The following is a 19227-nucleotide window of genomic DNA, read 5'->3' as shown; positions in this document are numbered from 1 at the left end:
TTTCCGGTATGGATGTGGCCGCTGGGGCTGGATGCTGGTCAGTGCTTTAAAGCAGGGGTAGTCAACCTGTGGTCCTCCAGATGTTCATGGACTACAATTCCCAGGAGCCCCTGCCAGCCTTGCTGGCAGGGGCTCCTGGGAATTGTAGTCCATGAACATCTGGAGGACCACAGGTTGACTACCCCTGCTTTAAACGCACGGAGAGCTGCCTCTTTTGGGCTGGCTCGGCCTGTTTGGAAGGGCCACAGCTGGGCGGAGGAATCTGCATGCAGAAGGGGGGCCCACAACACCTCTGGCAGGATAGGTCTTGGGGGGGGGGAGGGCTGAGAAAGAGGAAAGGGACTTCCTAGAAGAAAAGCAAGTTTGGAGTCCATTCGCACCTCAGAGAAGCCTCCAGTTACAGATTCAAAAGCTAAATAGAGTCCAATAGAGGCCCACAGATTTATTCAAGGTGGGAGCTATCGAGTGCCTGCACAGAATGCACTCGAAAGCTCACGCCTTGAATAAAGCTTGGTTGGTCTTAAAGTTGCTCTTGAACTTTTGTTGTTGTTGTTGTTGTGCTACTTCAGACCAACGCAGCTACCCACTGGAAAAGCTATGGGTTCAGCTGGGAAGGGGAGCTGTTCCGTTCATCCTTGTGTGGGACATTTTACCCCTGAAGTTGTGGAACTGAGCAGTCATTTTGCCTTTGAATTGGCTGGATCAATTTTTTGCCAGCTGAATTAACAATTATACTTTGGAACAAGAGGATGTTGCCTAGGGAGCTAGAAGTTCAACAGGTGCATAAAGATGCAATGAAAGCATCATCTGATGGATTTCTGGCTGTCAAGGTGAAGAGGAACTTTGTGGGGGAGGAAGGGGGTTTCAAAAAGTAAGGGAGTTGTTTTTGATATTAAGGGGTTTTGAGCACTTTCTGGGGAGCTGGAAGTTCAACAGGTGCATAAAGGTGGAGTAGACATGTCACCTGCTGACTATCTGCCTTTTGATCAGGTTTGTTTGGGGAAAGGGTTTTTTGAAAAACTATGGAATTTAATTTGAAATAAGGGCTCCATATGGAGCTGAAGGCAGGTGGGTTAAGAGTAGTGGTCTCTAGCCTGGAAAGCCAGGTTTGGTTCCCTGCTCCTCCACATGCAGTCAGGTGGGTGACACATGGCTAGTCACAGTCCTGTTAGTGCTGTTGTCACAGAACAGTTCTCTTAGAGCTCTCTCAGTCCCACCTACCTCATAGGGAGTCAGGATCAGCCTCAAGCATCTATGAAAGCAATCAAATCAAATGCAGTCCTCAGTATAACCATTTTTAATAGTCTCTGGAAGATCAAAAGCGAGAGGACTGACACCCCTCCCTGGGGAGGTCCTTCCCCAATTGTGGGGCCGCTACCCAAAAGGCCCTGTCTTGTGCACCCACCGATCAAGCCACCTTGATTGACCAGACAGTCAGTAGCACCTCTCCCTGGAATCTTAATCCCTCAGCAGGAATATCTGGGAAAAGATGGACCTTGAGATACCTGTGGTGATCCCAGGTCCTGTTCGAGCTTTGCCAGGAGCTCTACGCTTCACGGGAGCCTCAGCTAGAGGACAGCTTAATCCAACTAGATATTTAACAGGCTCTGTCCAGCTGAAGGGGGTGGAGCTGGGCTCAGACTCCCAAGTGGTTGCAGAATCTCCTCCTTCCTCTGCCCAGTCTCCAGCTGCAGCTCCTTTTCTTGTCAGCCCACCTGGCTCACCTGAGCCAATTAAGCAACACTGGAAATGAGCTCTGTCTAAAAGGCACCCAGCCAGGTTTGCAAGACAGTTGCTGACTGCAGAAACCTGTGAGTCTTTGCAGAGTGAGAACAGAGAGGCTGCTAACAACCTATATTAACATGGGGAGATCTGGTTTGTGGATGCAACTTTGCAGTTGTCTGTAACTTTTGCTGATGCCCTTGGACTGCCTGAATGAACCCTTGACTCACTGGACTGTCTGAATTTGCATTCTGCTTTGGATGCTAACTTCCCCAGAGCCTAGCCGCAAGGAGAGAGGTGGAACCTGAGACTGGCACCGGGCCTCTGTGTTGCCTAGGACGTTTTCCAATCTGTTGTAGGTCTCACCTGGAGGGATGGGGACTTATTTTATTTATTTATGCTTCATTTCTATGACTGCCCCTCCTGGCACTGCTGCATCTAGGCTGGCCTTCCTGCCTCCTCCTATAGAATCCTAGTTGGAAGGGTCATCTAGTCCAACCCCCTGCACTGTGCAGGACACTCACAACCCTCTCGCTCATCCCCTGTCACCTGCCACCCCCTTGAACCTTCACAGAATCAGCCTCTCCGTCAGATGGCTCTCCAGCCTCTGTTTAAAAATTTCCAAAGGTGGACAAGATAGCCAAGATAGACAAGGCTAGGTATCAGGAAATTCTTTTTCACCGTCAGAGTAGTTCAGCAGTGGAATAGGCTGCCTAAGGAGGTGGTGAGCTCCCCCTCACTGGCAGTCTTCAAGCAAAGGTTGGATACACACTTTTCTTGGATGCTTTAGGATGCTTTGGGCTGATCCTGCATTGAGCAGGGGGTTGGACTAGATGGCCTGTATGGCCCCTTCCCACTCTATGATTCTATGACAACCCACTATGACAATTCCATAAAACAATAAAAACACAGTTAAAACATTGCATTTATCAATCATAGATCATAACCAGCTATGCAGTTAGCCACCTGTTGCAATCTGATCTCACTTTCAGGAGGAGAGTTTTTGGAGGAGGGCCCGTTCCCTGATGTTGCTGTCACTTACTGGCTCCCACCAAGTGCCTGCTGGAAGAGCTCCTTCTGAACTGGGAGGGCTCCTGCAGGGCCTGCAGCTGTTCCAGGAGCTCAGGCCACCAGGTTGAGGCCAGGACCGAAAAGGCCCTGGCCCTGGTTGAGGCCAGACACACGTCTCTCAGACTGGGGATCACCAGCCTGTGTGCATTGGCAGAATGGAGCCCTCTTTTGGGGGCAAAGTCAGTTAGGCGGTCCCTCAGGTTCACTGGGCCCAGTGAATGGCCTTGATTGTCAAAACCCGAAGTTTGGACCTGGAGTTCAACTGGGAGCCCGTGTAGCTGCCTGAGAACAGGCCGGATATGGGCCCTCCAAGATGTCCCTCAGTGATCTAACTTGGTGATGGTCGCATGGATCCCTGTGGCTAAATGTTCTGGGTCCAGGTAGGGCACTAGTAGCTTAGCTTAGCAGAGGTGGTAGAATGTCAGCTGAGCCTCCATGGGCAGGGAGGCATCCAAGGTCATGCCCGAATTCCTAGCAGATTGTGCAACGCATTAGCTGTGCACCATCTAGTCAGGGCAAGGTGATGATTTTATTCTCCGTGCACCTGTCTCGTCCCGTTTTCAAACGCTTTATTCCCGTGGCCGTCAGCGCATCCTCTGGCGGCGAATTCGACACCTTAAGCCCTCTGCATGCAAAGCTGGGTTTTCCTGGGTCAGGTCTGAGAAAGGTGTGTGAAGATGTGAGGTTTGACTCTGTCCAGTTCCTCTGGTTTTCCTGGACTCGAGTCGAGCTCTTCTGCTGCAGACCAAAATGGCTCCCGTGTGAACCGATAATATGAAGCAATTCCCCCCCCCCCAACCACACACTGTTCCTGCAGTTTTGCTCCATCGCAGAGAACTGAGAAGAGCTCTCTTGACTCCAGTAAACAACTCCCAGGCCTGCCTTCCTGGAGCCTTGACTGGAAGGCAGGATCCTCATCTGAATTTCAAAGTGGTGTCTGAGTCACCCTCTCCTGGCTGCCTGCTCCCACACAAGCCCCCTCCCGGCTCACTTTAACCCTTGCCTCTGCACCAGCGCACCCTTCCTGCTTAACGCAATCAGGTTCCCGCGTAGCCAGGATCCCTAGGCGTGGATGCTGGTGCAGAGGGCACCTCTGGTTGCCACTCACGGGGGTTGGTTCAGATGGACCCCCCCGCCATGGGAGGCAGGGGGAGTTAGTTTGGGAGGGGGAGGTCCGTGTTGTGGCTGAGAAGTGGAGCACCAGCTTGGCATGTAGATGGACCCTGCGTCTGTCTGCAGTATCCTCCAACTAGCAGGATCAGGCAGGAGGGGATGGGAAAGATCTCTGGCTGAGACCCTCAAGGAGCCTTGGGGAGGGGCCGTGGCTCAGTGGCAGAGCCTCTGCTTGGCATGCAGAAGGTCCCAGGTTCAATCCTCAGCATCTCCAGTTAAAAAGACCAGGCAGGAGGGGAGGGGAAAGACCTTGGCCTGAGAACCTGGCTCAGTGGCAGAGCCTCTGCTTGGCATGCAGAAGGTCCCAGGTTCAATCCTCAGCATCTCCAGTTAAAAAGACCAGGCAGGAGGGGAGGGGAAAGACCTTGGCCTGAGAACCTGGCTCAGTGGCAGAGCCTCTGCTTGGCATGCAGAAGGTCCCAGGTTCAATCCTCAGCATCTCCAGTTAGAAGGACCAGGCAGGAGGGGAAGGGAAAGACCTTGGCCTGAGAACCTGGCTCAGTGGCAGAGACTCTGCTTGGCATTCAGAAGGTCCCAGGTTCAATCCCTGGCATCTCCAGTTAGAAGGACCAGGCAGGAGGGGATGGGAAAGACCTTGGCCTGAGAACCTGGCTCAGTGGCAGAGCCTCTGCTTGGCATGTAGAAGGTCCCAGGCTCAATCCCCAGCATCTCCAGTTGAAAGGACCAGGCAGGAGGGTATGGGAAAGACCTTGGCCTGAGAACCTGGCTCAGTGGCAGAGCCTCTGCTTGGCATTCAGAAGGTCCCAGGTTCAATCCCCAGCAGCATCTCCAGTGAAAAGGACCAGGCAGGAGGGGAGGGGAAAGACCTTGGCCTGAGACCCTGGCTCAGTGGCAGAGCCTCTGCTTGGCAGGCAGAAGGTCCCAGGTTCAATCCCCGGCATCTCCAGTTCAAAGGACCAGGCAGGAGGGGATGGGAAAGACCTTGGCCTGAGACCCTGGCTCAGTGGCAGAGCCTCTGCTTGGCATGTAGAAGGTCCCAGGCTCAATCCCCAGCATCTCCAGTTAAAAGGACCAGGCAGGAGAGGACGGGGAAACCACCGTGAGCCTCAGGGGAGGGCGGTATATTAATAAAAAGCTTTCTGCGGTATATAAATATAAATAAATAAAATTAATAAAAAGCTTCCTCTGAGATCCCGAAGAGCAAGACTGGTCTTCATGTACCCAGAGTTCAATTCAGGGTGAGGCAGCTTCAGGTGTTTAGGAGCACTGAACCTTTAGCATCTCTGCTTAAAGGGACCAGGCAGGACATGATGTGGAAAACCTCACCCTGAGACCCTGGAGATCCATGGGGAGGGCATCAGTGAATGAGCCTCTGCTTGGCATTAAGAACGTCCCAGGTTCACTCCCCAGTAGCAGGTTCAATCCCCAGCAGCATCTCCAGCGCAAAGGACCAGGCAGGAGGGGAGGGGAAAGAGCTTGGTCTGAGACCCTGGAGAGCTACAGGAAAAGAGCATGGCTCAGGGGAAGAGCCTCTGCTTGGCCTGCAGAAGGTCCCAGGTTCAATCCCCGGCATCTCCAGTTGAATGGACCAGGCAGGAGGGGAGGGGAAAGAGCTTGACCTGAGACCCTGGAGAGCTACAGGAAAAGAGCATGGCTCAGGGGAAGAGCCTCTGCTTGGCCTGCAGAAGGTCCCAGGTTCAATCCCTGGCATCTCTAGTTGAAAGGACCAGGCAGGAGGGGATGGGGAAGACCTCCACCTGAGACCCTGGAGAGCGGCTGCCAGTCAGAGTAGATGATACTGGCCTTGATGGGCCAAGGGTGAGTCTGATTCAGTAGAAGACAACTCCATGCAGAATCATAGAGTAATAGAGTTGGAAGGGACCTCCTGGAACATCTAGTCCAACCCCCTGCACTGTGCAGGACACTCACAACCCTCTCGCTCATCCTCTGTCACCTGCCACCCCCTTGAGTCTTCACAGAATCAGCCTCTCCGTCAGATGGCTCTCCAGCCTCTGCTTAAAAATCTCCAAAGAGGGAGAACCCACCGTCTTCCGAGGAAGCCTGTTCCACTAAGAAACCACTCTGACTGTCAGGAACTTCTTCCGGATGTTTTGACAGAATGTCTTTTGCATTAATTTCATCCCATTGGATCTGGTCCGTCCCTCTGGGGCAAGAGAGAACAATTCTGCTCCATCCTCTATGTGTTCATGTTGTTGGAGTAGGCAGTGTCTGGTGTACAAAGTTAAGAGGAAGAAGAAGACCCTGAAGGGGGCATCAAGTAGTCTGTTAGACAGGTCAGAGAGTTCAGGTCCTTTCTATCTTTTAAGTGTGCCTTTTGCCTGTCCCTAGATTGGTACTCTCAGGGCAATTTCCTCTTTCTTCATGGAAGCTTCTCTCTGTCACTCTCTGTCCTTGAGTTAGAGATGTAGGTAGCACCTCTCCTCTCTCTTTGCACTATCACCAATGTCCGTCCATAAATAAACCTTTTCCTCCTTTAACCTAAAATATAGCGTGTGCATATCAATGACGTAGCCACCCTGTTAACACATGTTCCTCTGTGTCCAGGACTTTAGCAAGCTCCTGACCTCCAGGAGGGAAGACTACCTGCGTTTGATTGCTGAAGGTCCCAGGTTCAATCCCCAGCATCTCCAGATAAGCAAGTTCAGATAGCAGGCAGAGGAGCACCCAAAAAATTTGCCTGAATCAGCCCCTTGGTTCATCTGTCTACTCAGACTGGCAGGAGCTCCCCAGGGTCTCAGGCAAAGATCTCTCCCATTGTCTACCACCAGGACCTCCTGGAGATGTGGGGGATTGAACCTGGGACCTTCTGTATGCCAAGTAGATATTCTGCCACTGAGCCATGGCCCTTCCCTCCAACGCATGAAGCTGCCTTGGACTGAATCAATCCCAGCCGCTCTCCAGGGTCTCAGGTCGAGGTCTTTCCCATCCCCTCCTGCCTGGTCCCTTTTAAACTGGAATTGCCGGGGATTGAACCTGGGACCTTCTACACGCCGATCACTGAGCCACAGGCCCTCTCCGTGGCTCTCCAGGGTTCTGAGCCAGAGATCCTACTGCAGAACTGCAGATGGGGATTGAACCCTGGATCTTCTGCCTGCGACAGAAACGCTCAACCAAAGGAACTGCAGTCCGAGAAGGCCTGGGAAAGGCCGCCTCCTGTTTCTGCAGGAGCCAATTCCCTTGCCAGAGACCTGGCCTTCGTCCCGTCTCTCTCCTTCCTTTCCTTCCCACAAGAGCCCCTCTGGCCGCTGGCCGCTGGCCGATCAGGGCTGGGATGCTGTAAAACAGGACCGAGAACAAGCCGCGCCGTAAATCTTGTCAGTCCTTTCCTAAACGCCGTGTAAGATGGATGAGCCTCTGGCAAGCGGAGCCCGCAGAGCAGAGCAATTTGGAGGATCATGTCGTGCCTCCTGTAAGCCGCTCCGGTCCATCTGTCGGCTGAAAGTTTATCCAAAGAAGCACGGAGCTTAGGTGGGGCTTGGGCTCTCCTCTCCGGCCTTAGGGGCTTCCTTGGGAGGTGGTCCTTAGGACGGGAAGCCAGGGGTCGCCCTGTTCTGCCCCTCTGCCTTCCACTGGGGCAAGCTGCCTGTCAGTGCCTCATAAATTTGGGACAGATAGTTCCCCCGCTGCATTGAAATTGAGATGCTTGAGATACTCCAGTGCAGGGGTAGTCAACCTGTGGTCCTCCAGATGTTCATGGACTACAATTCCCATGAGACCCTGCCAGCGTTCGCTGGCAGGGGCTCATGGGAATTGTAGTCCATGAACATCTGGAGGACCACAGGTTGACTACCCCTGCTCCAGTGTGTGTGTATGTGTGTGTGTGTGTGGGGGGTATTTGGGCCTCATGAGTGCAAAGTGCATGCCCAGCTCTTGAACTCTGGCCTGGCTTTCAGCAGGGCCCCAAGAAAGAAAGAAAGAAAGAAAGAAAGAAAGAAAGAAAGAAAGAAAGAAAGAAAGAAAGAAAGAAAGAAAGAAAGAAAGAAAGAAAGAAAGAGGAGGGAGTCTAATTCTCCTCTTGTGGGACAAGATCTCCCTGTCAGGCATAACTGACTGGCTATCATAGAATCCTAGAGTTGGAAGGGGCCATGCAGGCCATCTAGTCCAACCCCCTGCTCAATGCAGGATTAGCCCTAAGCATCCTAAGGCATCCTATTGTTCACATAAAGAGCAAAGTAGGCAGGGGGGATGTGGAGGAGGAGGAGGAGGTGGAGGAGGAGGAGGAGATGTATTTGTATATGGCCAGAGGCTGTGACAGAAGGCCTATAAAGCAAATTAACAGGAAGTGTATTGTAAAATAAAATGAACCATGCAAATAGGATAATTTACAGAGCCAGGGACGATCTGCAGGGCTTGCAGGACGGGGCTCTTCCACCAAGCCTTTGGTTGAGGCTGGTTATCGTATACCATCTAATGCTTTTTATACCCCACTTTACACTGCCAGAAGAAGTCTCAAAGCGGCTGACCATCTCCTTCCCTTCGCCTCCCTGCCAGAGGCATCCTGTGAGGCAGATGGGGCTGAGAGAGCTTTGTGTGAACAGCTCTAACAGGACTGTGACTAGCCCAAGGTCATAGAATCGTAGAGTTGGAAGGGACCTCTGGGGTCATCTAGTCCAACCCCCTGCACTATGCGGGACACTCACAGTTACCTGCCCACCCACGGTGACCCCAATTCCATGCCCAGGCTGGCTGCACGTGGAGGAGGACTGGAGCATCAAGGCAGGCTTGCCTGATTTGAAGTCACTGCTCAACCACACCGCACTGGCTCTCTAGGGCGGTGGTCCCCAACCTTTTCATCACCGTGGACCAGTCGACAATTTTACTGAGGCCTGGGGGGGGGGGTAGTCTTTTGCCAAGGGACATTGCCACCTGAGCCCCTGCTCCACTTGCTTTCCCGCCGGAGCCCCTGACTTCCCGCCGCCCACTGGGGGGCGCTGCCAGCAGTAGCTGCACAGGGCCACACCGAGGGGGAGCCCCAGCCATGGCGGCTGCTGGAGAGCACCAAAGGTGAGCCGGCGGCAGAGTGGCAGGGCAGCCCCCGAGGCAGCAGCTGGGGAGGAGGACGAGGAGGAGCCGCGGCCCAGTACTGACTGATCCACGGCCCGGTACCAGTCCCTGTACCGGGGATTGGGGACCACTGCTCTAGGATACATCCAGCTTTTTCTCTTACATTGTTATGATGTTGTAACACACTAGATGGGGATGGGTTCCCCTGGGCCCCCAGAGCTTGGACGGCCCCGCGGCATTGGCGGGGGGGGCTGGGGATGGCCACTGCCTCGCTTGGAGGGAGGCTGTGCCACCGGGTGTGCTGGCCGGTCACAGGGAGGGGGCCCTTCAAAGCCTGTTCTTAGGAACGGGCTTTGAATCTAGTCTATATATATATATATATATTTGCGTAAATTTATATATTTGTATAAATTTTAAAAAAATTAAACAGAGGCTGGAGAGCCATCTGATAGAGAGGCTGATTCTGTGAAGGCTCAAGGGGGTGGCAGGTGACAGTGGGTGAGCGAGAGGGTTGGGAGTGTCCTGCCTAGTGCAGGGGATTGGACTAGATGGCCCAGGAGGTCCCTTCCAACTCTAGGATTCTCTGCATGAAAAAGCTCACATTTTAATCTCATGATCCAGAAACCCCATATCTGAGCAGCCAAGTTCTTGGAAGGTGTGCTCCCGGATTAGAAATACGTGTGTTTGGTGCGCAGTGGGGTCTGGGAATACTGCCAGTAACGTCGCTCGCTGACCTAAGGGCCTTGTGGTTCTGGGCTCCTTGTTAAATTCATAACTCTTTACCCTCTATTTCGTTTCCTTCCAGCTCACAGTCTACCTGGGCAAGAGGGACTTTGTGGACCACATAGATGCTGTCGATCCAGTGGGTAAGTGGGCGCTGGTGTTGTCAGGGTGCCATGCAGAAGGCTCCTATATTGTCTCACCTCCCTCCCCCCATGAGCTCCTTTTCTTCCTTCTTGTTCCAGTGCACAAGGCCCCAGGTTCAATCCCTGACATCTCCAGTTAAATGCATCTGTCATTTTGAGTAACCTATGGTTTCATTGGACTTCGATGGCCATAACTCTGCCCAAGATAGTCCTGTTAATTACCTGCAGTTTAACAGATGAATTAGATATCAAATTGTGCATTACCGGAACCTCAATGCTGGCGCCTTGTCCCTGGGAGTTATTTGAGAAAGCAGCAGCGGCAGCAGGGCGATTTGAATATCAAAGATCGCTTTCTCTCTCTGCCCACTGATTAAATTGGGGGCCGTTTAATGCAGTGTCTGAGGCACAGGTGGGTTATTTTATTGAATTTAAACCAGAACGTCTCGCCCCACCAAGGCCATGCTCTGTAGAGGGTGACCATGACTCAGCCGTGGGAGAAGGAATTGGGTGCCAGCTGGGGGTGAGGGGTGAGTGTGGGGGGCCGGGTTCAGTTCTCTCCCCAGCTGAAGTCAAGATGGGTATTTCGGCTTCCCTAGTTCCAGGTAGAAGCAAAGAGAAGCAACCGGTCAGGATAAGGTGACCCTAAGAAGCTGACCCTATGAGCCTCTTGTGGCGCAGAGTGGTAAGGCAGCCGTCTGAAAGCTTTGCCCATAAGGCTGGGAGTTCGATCCCAGCAGCCGGCTCAAGGTTGACTCAGCCTTCCATCCTTCCGAGGTCGGTAAAATGAGTACCCAGCTTGCTGCTGGGGGGTAAATGGTAATGACTGGGGAAGGCACTGGCAAACCACCCCGTATTGAGTCTGCCATGAAAACGCTAGAGGGCGTCACCCCAAGGGTCAGACATGACTCGGTGCTTGCACAGGGGATACCTTTACCTTTTAAGAAGCTGACAGAGGAGCTACACATGAATTTGCCAAATAAAGTGTTTTTTCCAGGGTGTAGTCTGCATGGGGCTTTTTACCCGCTCCCAGATCGACTAAATCCCCACAGTCTATACTGAATTCGATTTCCATTTTGATTCTGGCCACTTTAAATTTTCCCTCTGCAACATGTATGATTGATCCAGAGTGACCCCACCTTTCCCCTGTGATATCCAGAAGTGGATATAACCCTCGATATTTGAAAAATCACCATAAATAAGTGTGCAGATATCTGCTTTTTGCGAATTATCTTCCTTCTCCATGCCTGGTAGCAAAGCAGTCTTCCCTGATTGGCCAGGGCGTCACTTCAAAGACTTCCTGGTTCCCGACTGCAAGGATTTCCCTTAAAGTGACTGCGCTCCAGAAGCCCTAACTTCTCTCAGCAGAGATTTGCCTCTTGGATTTATTCCCCCTCCAATCCACCCCCCCTCATTCAAGAAAAGAAAGAGAGACTCCTGCTGTACTTGTCACCCTCCCCGCTCTGAGCTTCCCAAATCAAGTGCAGAACACTTTCTGTTTTAATTGTGGGGGGGGGGGGGTGGAATAGAGGAAGACCTAAATTCAAATCGATCTGAATTCAGCAGGATCCACAAGGCAAAAACAAATTAATTGCAAAGTCAGCCCAAGATCGCATTAGTCAAGAATTGATGTAGAATTGCCAGAACGTGAACCGATTTCACATTCTCTTTTCTTCAGTGGCAAAAGACAACCCCCCCCCCCCCGCCCCCCGGGCCTCAGTAAAATTGTCAAGCGTTGACCGGTCCCCGGTGATAAAAAGGTTGGGGACCCCTCCCCCAGACAGCTTTTGGCAATAAGTTTACGTGGCATCATTTGGAAGAGCTTCAAAAGAATCTGTGGGCTCTGAGTGGACAAGACTTTGAAAAATAGATACGGAAATTTTCGGAAGCGATCTGACAGCACTTAAGACCCGTAACACGGAGGCTGCTTGTCAGCAGACTAGGTACTGGTGGGGTTTCGGAGGAGATGATAAGTGGGTCGCCTGGGCCCACACCCCCTGCACTTGTGGGGCGCATTGGCAGAGCGAAAGAACAGGGTCGTGCCGAGGGCGAAGGGAGCACTGTGTGCGAAGGTTGCACCGCTGCTGTCTCGAAGGTTCATCCTCCTGTTTGTTTTGCAGACGGAGTCGTGTTGGTGGATCCGGAATATCTGAAGGAAAGGAAAGGTAAGGCCTCATTCTCTTCCCTCCTCTTCACCGCAAGCGGAGGAGTAGCGCAGAGGCCCCTATAAGCTTGCCAACCTCCAGGGCTGGAGTTTGCCTGGAATCGCAGTCGATTTCCAGATAACAGAGATCAGATCCTGGGGGGGGGGGGGGGGGGTGATGGCTGCTTTGGGGAGAGGACTGTGTAGTGAATCATCCCCCCCCCTGCAATACCTCCCCTCCCCAAATCTCATCCTCCTCAGGCTCCACCCCCAAATCTCAAGAGCTCCACCCCCACATCTCAAGAGCCAGGGTGGGGTAGTTGTCAAAAGCAGCGGCCACTGACCTGGAGAGCTGAGTTTGATTCCCAACTCCTCCTCCACATGCAACCAGCTAGAAGTCCTTGGGCTAGTCAAATTTCCTTCAAGAGCTGTTCTTGCAGAGCAGTTCTCTCAGGGCTCTCTCAGCCCCACCGACCTCACCGGCTTTCTGTTGTGGGGAGACAAAGGGAAGGCGATGGGAAGCTTCTGAGACTCTCTCGGATGATAAAAACAGGGGGACGAAAACTAACTCCTCTTGTCCAAATCTGTAAGAATTTCCCACCCCCGAGGTGACAGCCTTGGCTTTATGGCATCCTATGCTTACTGAGAGACTGCCATCCCCAAGCTCCGCCTTCTCTAGGCCCCACCCCAAATATCTGGGAAGCTCCCCACCAGAAACTGGCCACCCTAAATTAAGGTGAGCAGGTGGAGGTAGCGACAGCCCCACAATCCACTTGGGCAGGGGTAGTCAACCTGTGGTCCTCCAGATGTCCATGGACTACAATCCCCATGAGCCCCTGCCAGCAGATGCTGGCAGGGGCTCATGGGAATTGTAGTCCATGGACATCTGGAGGACCACAGGTTGACTACCCCTGCACTTGGGGGCCTTTGGTGGCTGCTACATATGGGATTGTCAGCCTCCAGGTGAGACCTGGAAATCTCCCAGAATTAGAACGCGTCTCCAGACTGCAAAGTTCAGTCCCCCGGGGGGGAAATGGCTGCTTTGGCGGGCAGCATCTACAGCATTATACTCCGCTGAAGTCTCTTTTGTCCCCCAAGCCCCCTCCTCCCCACACCCCGCCCCTAAATTGCCAAGAATTTCCAAACCTGAAATGGGCCGCTATCATACCCTGGGCGATGCTGGCCTCCAAATGTTCCCCCCTGGCACCTGGAAGCCCATTTCCTTCCCAAAACCTATTTCCTTCCCTGGTGCAGCCTAGAATCAGAGAATCATAGAGTCAAGGGACCTCCAGGGTCATCTAGTCCATCCCTTCTCCCCTCAGTGTTTGTGACGCTGACATGCGCCTTCCGCTACGGCCGCGAGGACCTGGACGTCTTGGGCCTGACCTTCCGGAAGGACCTGTTTGTGGCCAACATCCAAGCCTTCCCCCCGATCCCGGAGGAGAAGAAGCCCCTGACGCGGCTCCAGGAACGGCTGGTTAAGAAGCTCGGTGAGCAGGCCTACCCTTTTACCTTCGAGGTAGGAGTCCTTCTTTCTCCCTTTCCGTCTCCGGTTCGAACCCCCCTTCTGCCCCTCAGGCTGTGCTGGGCTTAGAATCATAGAATAATAGAATAACAGAGTTGGAAGGGACCTCCTGGGTCATCTAGTCCAACCCCCTGCAGTAGGCAGGACACTCACAACCCTCTCGCTCACCCACTGTCACCGGCCACCCCCTTGAACCGTCACAGAATCAGCCTCTCCAAGAATAAAAACATGGCTGATGAGGCTGCAGGGAGGAAAGCTAGCAGCTCAAGGGAAATAGCAGGGAATTGACATGCTGAAACTCAAGACCTGGAATTACGGGTAGAACAGTACCAGCAAGATATCAGGAAGAAATGTTACAGTCCAGGTGGTGAACTGGACAATGGCTGGACAGATCCTTCTCCTGGATGCTGGAGGCTGATCCTGCCCTGAGCAGAGGGTAGGACTGGATGGCCTGCATGGCCCCTTCCCTCTTTAGGATTCTAGGAGTCTAGTTCAGCCGTGGAAGAGGCTGCCTAAGGAGGTGGGGAGCTCCCCCACACTGGTGGTCTTCAATCAGGGGCTGGACAGATCCTTCTTCTGGATGCCTGAGGCTGACCCTGCACTGAGCAGGGGGTGGGACTAGATGGCCTCATGGCCCCTTCCCACTCTAGGATTCTAGGAGTCCAGTTCAGCAGTGGAAGGGGCTGCCTAAGGAGGTGGGGAGCTCCCCCTCACTGGCCGTCTTCAAGCAGCGGCTGGACAGATCCTTCTCCTGGATGCTGGAGGCTGATCCTGCACTGAGCAGGGGGATGGACTGGATGGCCTCCATGGCCCCTTCCCACTCTGGGATTCTAGGAGTCTTCTATTGCCTCCTCCCTGTGTCGGAGCGGCCCTGAGAGCGTGGCCCCCTTTCTGAAAGCAGACAGTTCCCCAGCGTGTCCTGCAGAGAGGGCAGGTTTTGTGCTGAGGCCCAGCTGTATCCTCTTTGTCAGGCTCATGGGGGGGGGGGAGTGACCTTCAACCTGGAGAGCGAGTTCAAAGGAGGGCATTTGGGGACGTTCCCGCTGGCTCTGCGGCATCTGCGGCAGAGTCCCAGCTGGGAGGAAAACTGCCTGGCTTTGTTCCTTCCGCGTTTTGTTGCCTGGGTCCGCCCACGGGGAGCGCTTCCCAGGCTGGTCTCCAGCAACGGCCTCTCCAAGAACCGCCCCCGTTGGCCACTCGGACCCCCGTCCTTCGAGAACAGAGAGGCAGGATTGCTCGAAATCAGGCCGAGGGGGAACAGATCTGGCTTCGGGGTTTCAGGGGAATGAATATCTACGTGTGTCTCAGAGCAGGGTGGGAGGGACACGGTCTGGCGTAGCAGCAACGGCTGGGTCTTTCTCAGGAGGAACTGCCAGTGCAGACCTAATAATGCAGGTTCCCTAGTAAATGTCTTGAGTGATTTATAATAATATCCTGAGCTGCACTGGATCAAGAGGGAAGGCAGTGGACAGGTATTTAATAAGTAGTAAATGTGCTAAAGATATACATGGGCTTATTAAGATCCTCAGAAGAGCCCTGCTGGGTCAGGCCAGGGAGGGTCCCTCCAGTCCAGCCTCCCGTCTCACCCAGGGGCCAGCCAGTTCCTCTGCAGGGCCAGCCACAGGGCAGAGAGGCCGAGGCCTTCCCCTGAGAAGACCCTCAGAAGAGCCCTGCTGGGTCAGGCCAGGGAGGGTCCCTCCAGTCCAGCCTCCCGTCTCACCCAGGGGCCAGCCAGTTCCTCTGCAGGGCCAGCCACAGGGCAGAGAGGCCGAGGCCTTCCCCTGAGAAGACCCTCAGGAGAGCCCTGCTGGGTCAGGCCAGGGAGGGTCCCTCCAGTCCAGCCTCCCGTCTCACCCAGGGGCCAGCCAGTTCCTCTGCAGGGCCAGCCACAGGGCAGAGAGGCCGAGGCCTTCCCCTGAGAAGACCCTCAGGAGAGCCCTGCTGGGTCAGGCCAGGGAGGGTCCCTCCAGTCCAGCCTCCCGTCTCACCCAGGGGCCAGCCAGTTCCTCTGCAGGGCCAGCCACAGGGCAGAGAGGCCGAGGCCTTCCCCTGAGAAGAGCCTCAGAAGAGCCCTGCTGGGTCAGGCCAGGGAGGGTCCCTCCAGTCCAGCCTCCCGTCTCACCCAGGGGCCAGCCAGTTCCTCTGCAGGGCCAGCCACAGGGCAGAGAGGCCGAGGCCTTCCCCTGAGAAGACCCTCAGGAGAGCCCTGCTGGGTCAGGCCAGGGAGGGTCCCTCCAGTCCAGCCTCCCGTCTCACCCAGGGGCCAGCCAGTTCCTCTGCAGGGCCAGCCACAGGGCAGAGAGGCCGAGGCCTTCCCCTGAGAAGACCCTCAGGAGAGCCCTGCTGGGTCAGGCCAGGGAGGGTCCCTCCAGTCCAGCCTCCCGTCTCACCCAGGGGCCAGCCAGTTCCTCTGCAGGGCCAGCCACAGGGCAGAGAGGCCGAGGCCTTCCCCTGAGAAGACCCTCAGGAGAGCCCTGCTGGGTCAGGCCAGGGAGGGTCCCTCCAGTCCAGCCTCCCGTCTCACCCAGGGGCCAGCCAGTTCCTCTGCAGGGCCAGCCACAGGGCAGAGAGGCCGAGGCCTTCCCCTGAGAAGAGCCTCAGAAGAGCCCTGCTGGGTCAGGCCAGGAAGGGTCCCTCCAGTCCAGCCTCCCGTCTCCCCCAGGGGCCAGCCAGTTCCTCTGCAGGGCCAGCCACAGGGCAGAGAGGCCCAGGCTATGAGATTCAGGGGTTTAGTGCCTCTGAATGTGGAGGTTTCCTGCAGTCCCCATTGCTACTATCCACCAATAAGCTTATTCTCTATGAATCTGTCTAATTCTCTTTTCAAACTGTTTATTCCTGTGGCTATCAGCACATCCTCTGGCAGCAAATTCCACATCATGTCCCTTCTCTGCATCAATTGGTGTCTCCCCTGGACCACCAACCACAGGGTTGTTCCTTTAATATCTTGTCCCAATTGCTGTGTTCTGGAATAAAAGATTTAAATCTAGAAATAAGCAAACAGGAGGCAGTTTGGTGCCTCCGGGAAACTGGGATGAGGCCATTGGTTTCTTCCCTCCCCTCTATCTCGTAAACAGATAAAGTGCTCCTGGCTATGGAGGTTCCATTTAGCTGCCCATCTCTGTGCCTTTTCTAATTTCCTTGTCCTGGGAGACCTTGGTATTCTCCACCCCCTGTTGATTTCACGGGATCCACCCAGATGTCAAATGCAGCATCTCCACAATATGTGTTAATTCTCCCTGTCTTCCTTACCCGGCATCTGCTTTGAATTAAGCATGCTAATCACTTTCCAGGCCAGGCTTCTGGCATTCATTGTGACTCTCGGAGATTTCCCCATAAAGCTGCTTCCTTTCGAGAAACCGTTTCTCTGTTAACGTGACCCAGTTCCACATCCAGAGACGCTTTTGAAATATTTGTAAGAATGGAGTCTAACAAAATCGCCAGCGCCACAAAACCAGAGTCCAGTGGCACCTTGAAGACCAACAAAGATTTATTCAAGGCGTGAGCTTTCGAGTGCAAGCACTCGAAAGCTCACGCCTTGAATAAATCTTTGTTGGTCTTCAAGGTGCCACTGGACTCTGGTTTTGTTGTGCCCTTTCCGACTGACATGGGAACTGCCAGCAAGGCCAGGCCTGGCCCCTCACATCCGTGTAACGTAAAGCCCCATGCAGGGAGATGCCGCCTGGAAGAGGTTTAAGGAACAGATAGAGGCCGATGGCTCTTCTAAGCCGAGCTCTAGTTTTTAAGAGCCGTGCACCTGGTATCTCTAGGGACCCCCCCCCTCCAAGTGGAGCATGAAGGGAAGAGTTCTTCTTCCGTTTCCCCAGCCATATGGTAAGCAGAAGGAGACTGCCCCTGTGTCTGGAGGTTCCATTCACCTGTTGCAGCTCAAAGCTCTTGACAGATTCATCTGGTATGACTTAGTTGAAGCATTTGAAAAAAACAAACAAAACTTGTACACTTGTAACTATGGGTGTGTCCGGTGGCAATGATGTTGAATTATGTCATGTGTGACATAATGTTGGCTTTCAGTCATTATTAAAGAAGAAGAAGAAGAGTTGGTTCTTCTATGCCGTTTTTCTCTGCCAGAAAGAGAGAGCCCTGAGATTACTGAAGAAGGAGAGTTGGTTCTTATATGCCACTTTTCTCTACCTGAAGGAGGCTCAAAGCAGCTTACAGTCGCCTTCCCTTTCCTCTCCCCACAACAGACACCCTGTGAGGGAGGGGAGGCTGAGAGAGCCCTGAGATTACTGAAGAAGAAGGTTCTTAGTTGCCGCTTTTCTCTACCCAAAGGAGTCTCAAAGCAGCTTTCAATCTCCTTCCCTTTCCTCTCCCCACAGCAGACACCCTGTGAGGGAGCTCAGACTTGGAGAGCCCTGATAATACTGCTCAGTGAGAACTATCAGGACTGTGACAAGCCCAAGGTCACCCAGCTGGCTGCATAGGGGAGAGCTGGAAATCAGACCCGGCTTGCTGGATTGGAAGCCGTCCCTCTTAACCACTACCCCAAGCTTGGTTTAACTATATGCAAACAGCCCTGAGCCATTATGGACATCCTGTCCCCTCTCAACCCCCCTCATCCGTTCCTCCTAGGGTTGGTCTCCAGGCCCCCTCCACGGATCCTCTTCCTCCTCTCCACTTTGCCCACGTCCTTTTTGAAGTGAGGCCTCCAGAACTGCCCACAAGAGTCCAGGTGGGGTCTGATCGATACAGAATGCAGCAGGACTAGGACATCTCTTGATTTTGATGGGATGGGTCAGTTGATACAGCCCAAGATTGCATTTTCCTGCTTTCCCTCCGCATCTCACTGACGCTGTATTTAGCTTTCAGTTCACGATTGTCCCAGGACCTGTCTATAAAAGGCCGCCTATCAAACTTTTACATCTGATCAGGAAGACGAATTAGGGGGGAGCTTTGAACTGTCACCAGCATACCAGAACAAAAAACGACGGAGAGATTTTATCTTTTATCGGGATAAGAAATGATTCCCTTTATCCCGCCGGAAAATTCAGCGTACCACTATTTTAAGCAACAAGGCTACAATGATGAGGGCTCCCAGCATTGCTTTAATCGTATTACGGCCAGTCATCCTTGGAAAACCAAACCAGGTTTCAGGTCTTTGTCTCACGGCTTTAGGGATTACCCCAATAAGTCTTGGTCATGGGCACCCCGAAATCTCAGCTAATCTTCTTCTGAGACATTCAACCGGCCAAATCTGGCTTCCTTATCATGGCACTGCACAGATACAGAGGGAAATATCAATCTTCTCTCATTCTAAATCCCTTCTTCCGTAGATCATGTGATCACTATCCCGAGCGCTGATTGGTTTTTTGCTAAATAGGAGGTCATCACCACAAGGCGAGGTTTTTTGGGAAATGATTCTGAATTCCGTCTAAATCTCCGGAAGAAGTTCCTGACAGTCAGAGCGGTTTCTCAGTGGAACAGGCTTCCTCAGGAGGTGGTGGGTTCTCCATCTTTGGGGATTTTTAAGCAGAGGCTGGAGAGCCATCTGACGGAGAGGCTGATTCTGTGAAGGCTCAAGGGGGTGGCAGGTGACAGTGGATGAGCGAGAGGGTTGGGAGTGTCCTGCATAGTGCAGGGGGTTGGACTAGATGACCCAGGAGGTCCCTTCCAACTCTAGGATTCTATGATCCTATGATTCTAGGTGAGCCAGTCAGCATAGTTACATCTGATGACACTAGAGAAGCAGGCCAAATCTTTTAGCTTTTTAACCTTTCTAAAAGCCA

General features: G+C 53.4%; 1 protein-coding gene across 7 annotated transcripts in view; it reads left to right on the top strand.

Moving 5' to 3' along the window:
- ARRB1 (arrestin beta 1) overlaps positions 1-19227 on the top strand; it is a 101179-nt gene that overhangs the window by 60175 nt on the left and 21777 nt on the right. For all 7 annotated transcript variants that reach the window (XM_077341155.1, XM_077341153.1, XM_077341151.1 and 4 more), the window contains 3 exons: positions 9758-9818; positions 11936-11980; positions 13281-13477. In XM_077341155.1, the coding sequence (XP_077197270.1) occupies positions 9758-9818; positions 11936-11980; positions 13281-13477 (303 nt within the window). The remainder of the gene's footprint in view (positions 1-9757; positions 9819-11935; positions 11981-13280; positions 13478-19227) is intronic.

This window comes from Paroedura picta, chromosome 6 (genome assembly GCF_049243985.1).
Source record: "Paroedura picta isolate Pp20150507F chromosome 6, Ppicta_v3.0, whole genome shotgun sequence".
NCBI classification, from domain to species: Eukaryota; Metazoa; Chordata; class Lepidosauria; order Squamata; family Gekkonidae; genus Paroedura; species Paroedura picta.
Note: the sequence above shows the minus strand (reverse complement) of the source record. Positions and strands in the feature narration are given on the sequence as shown.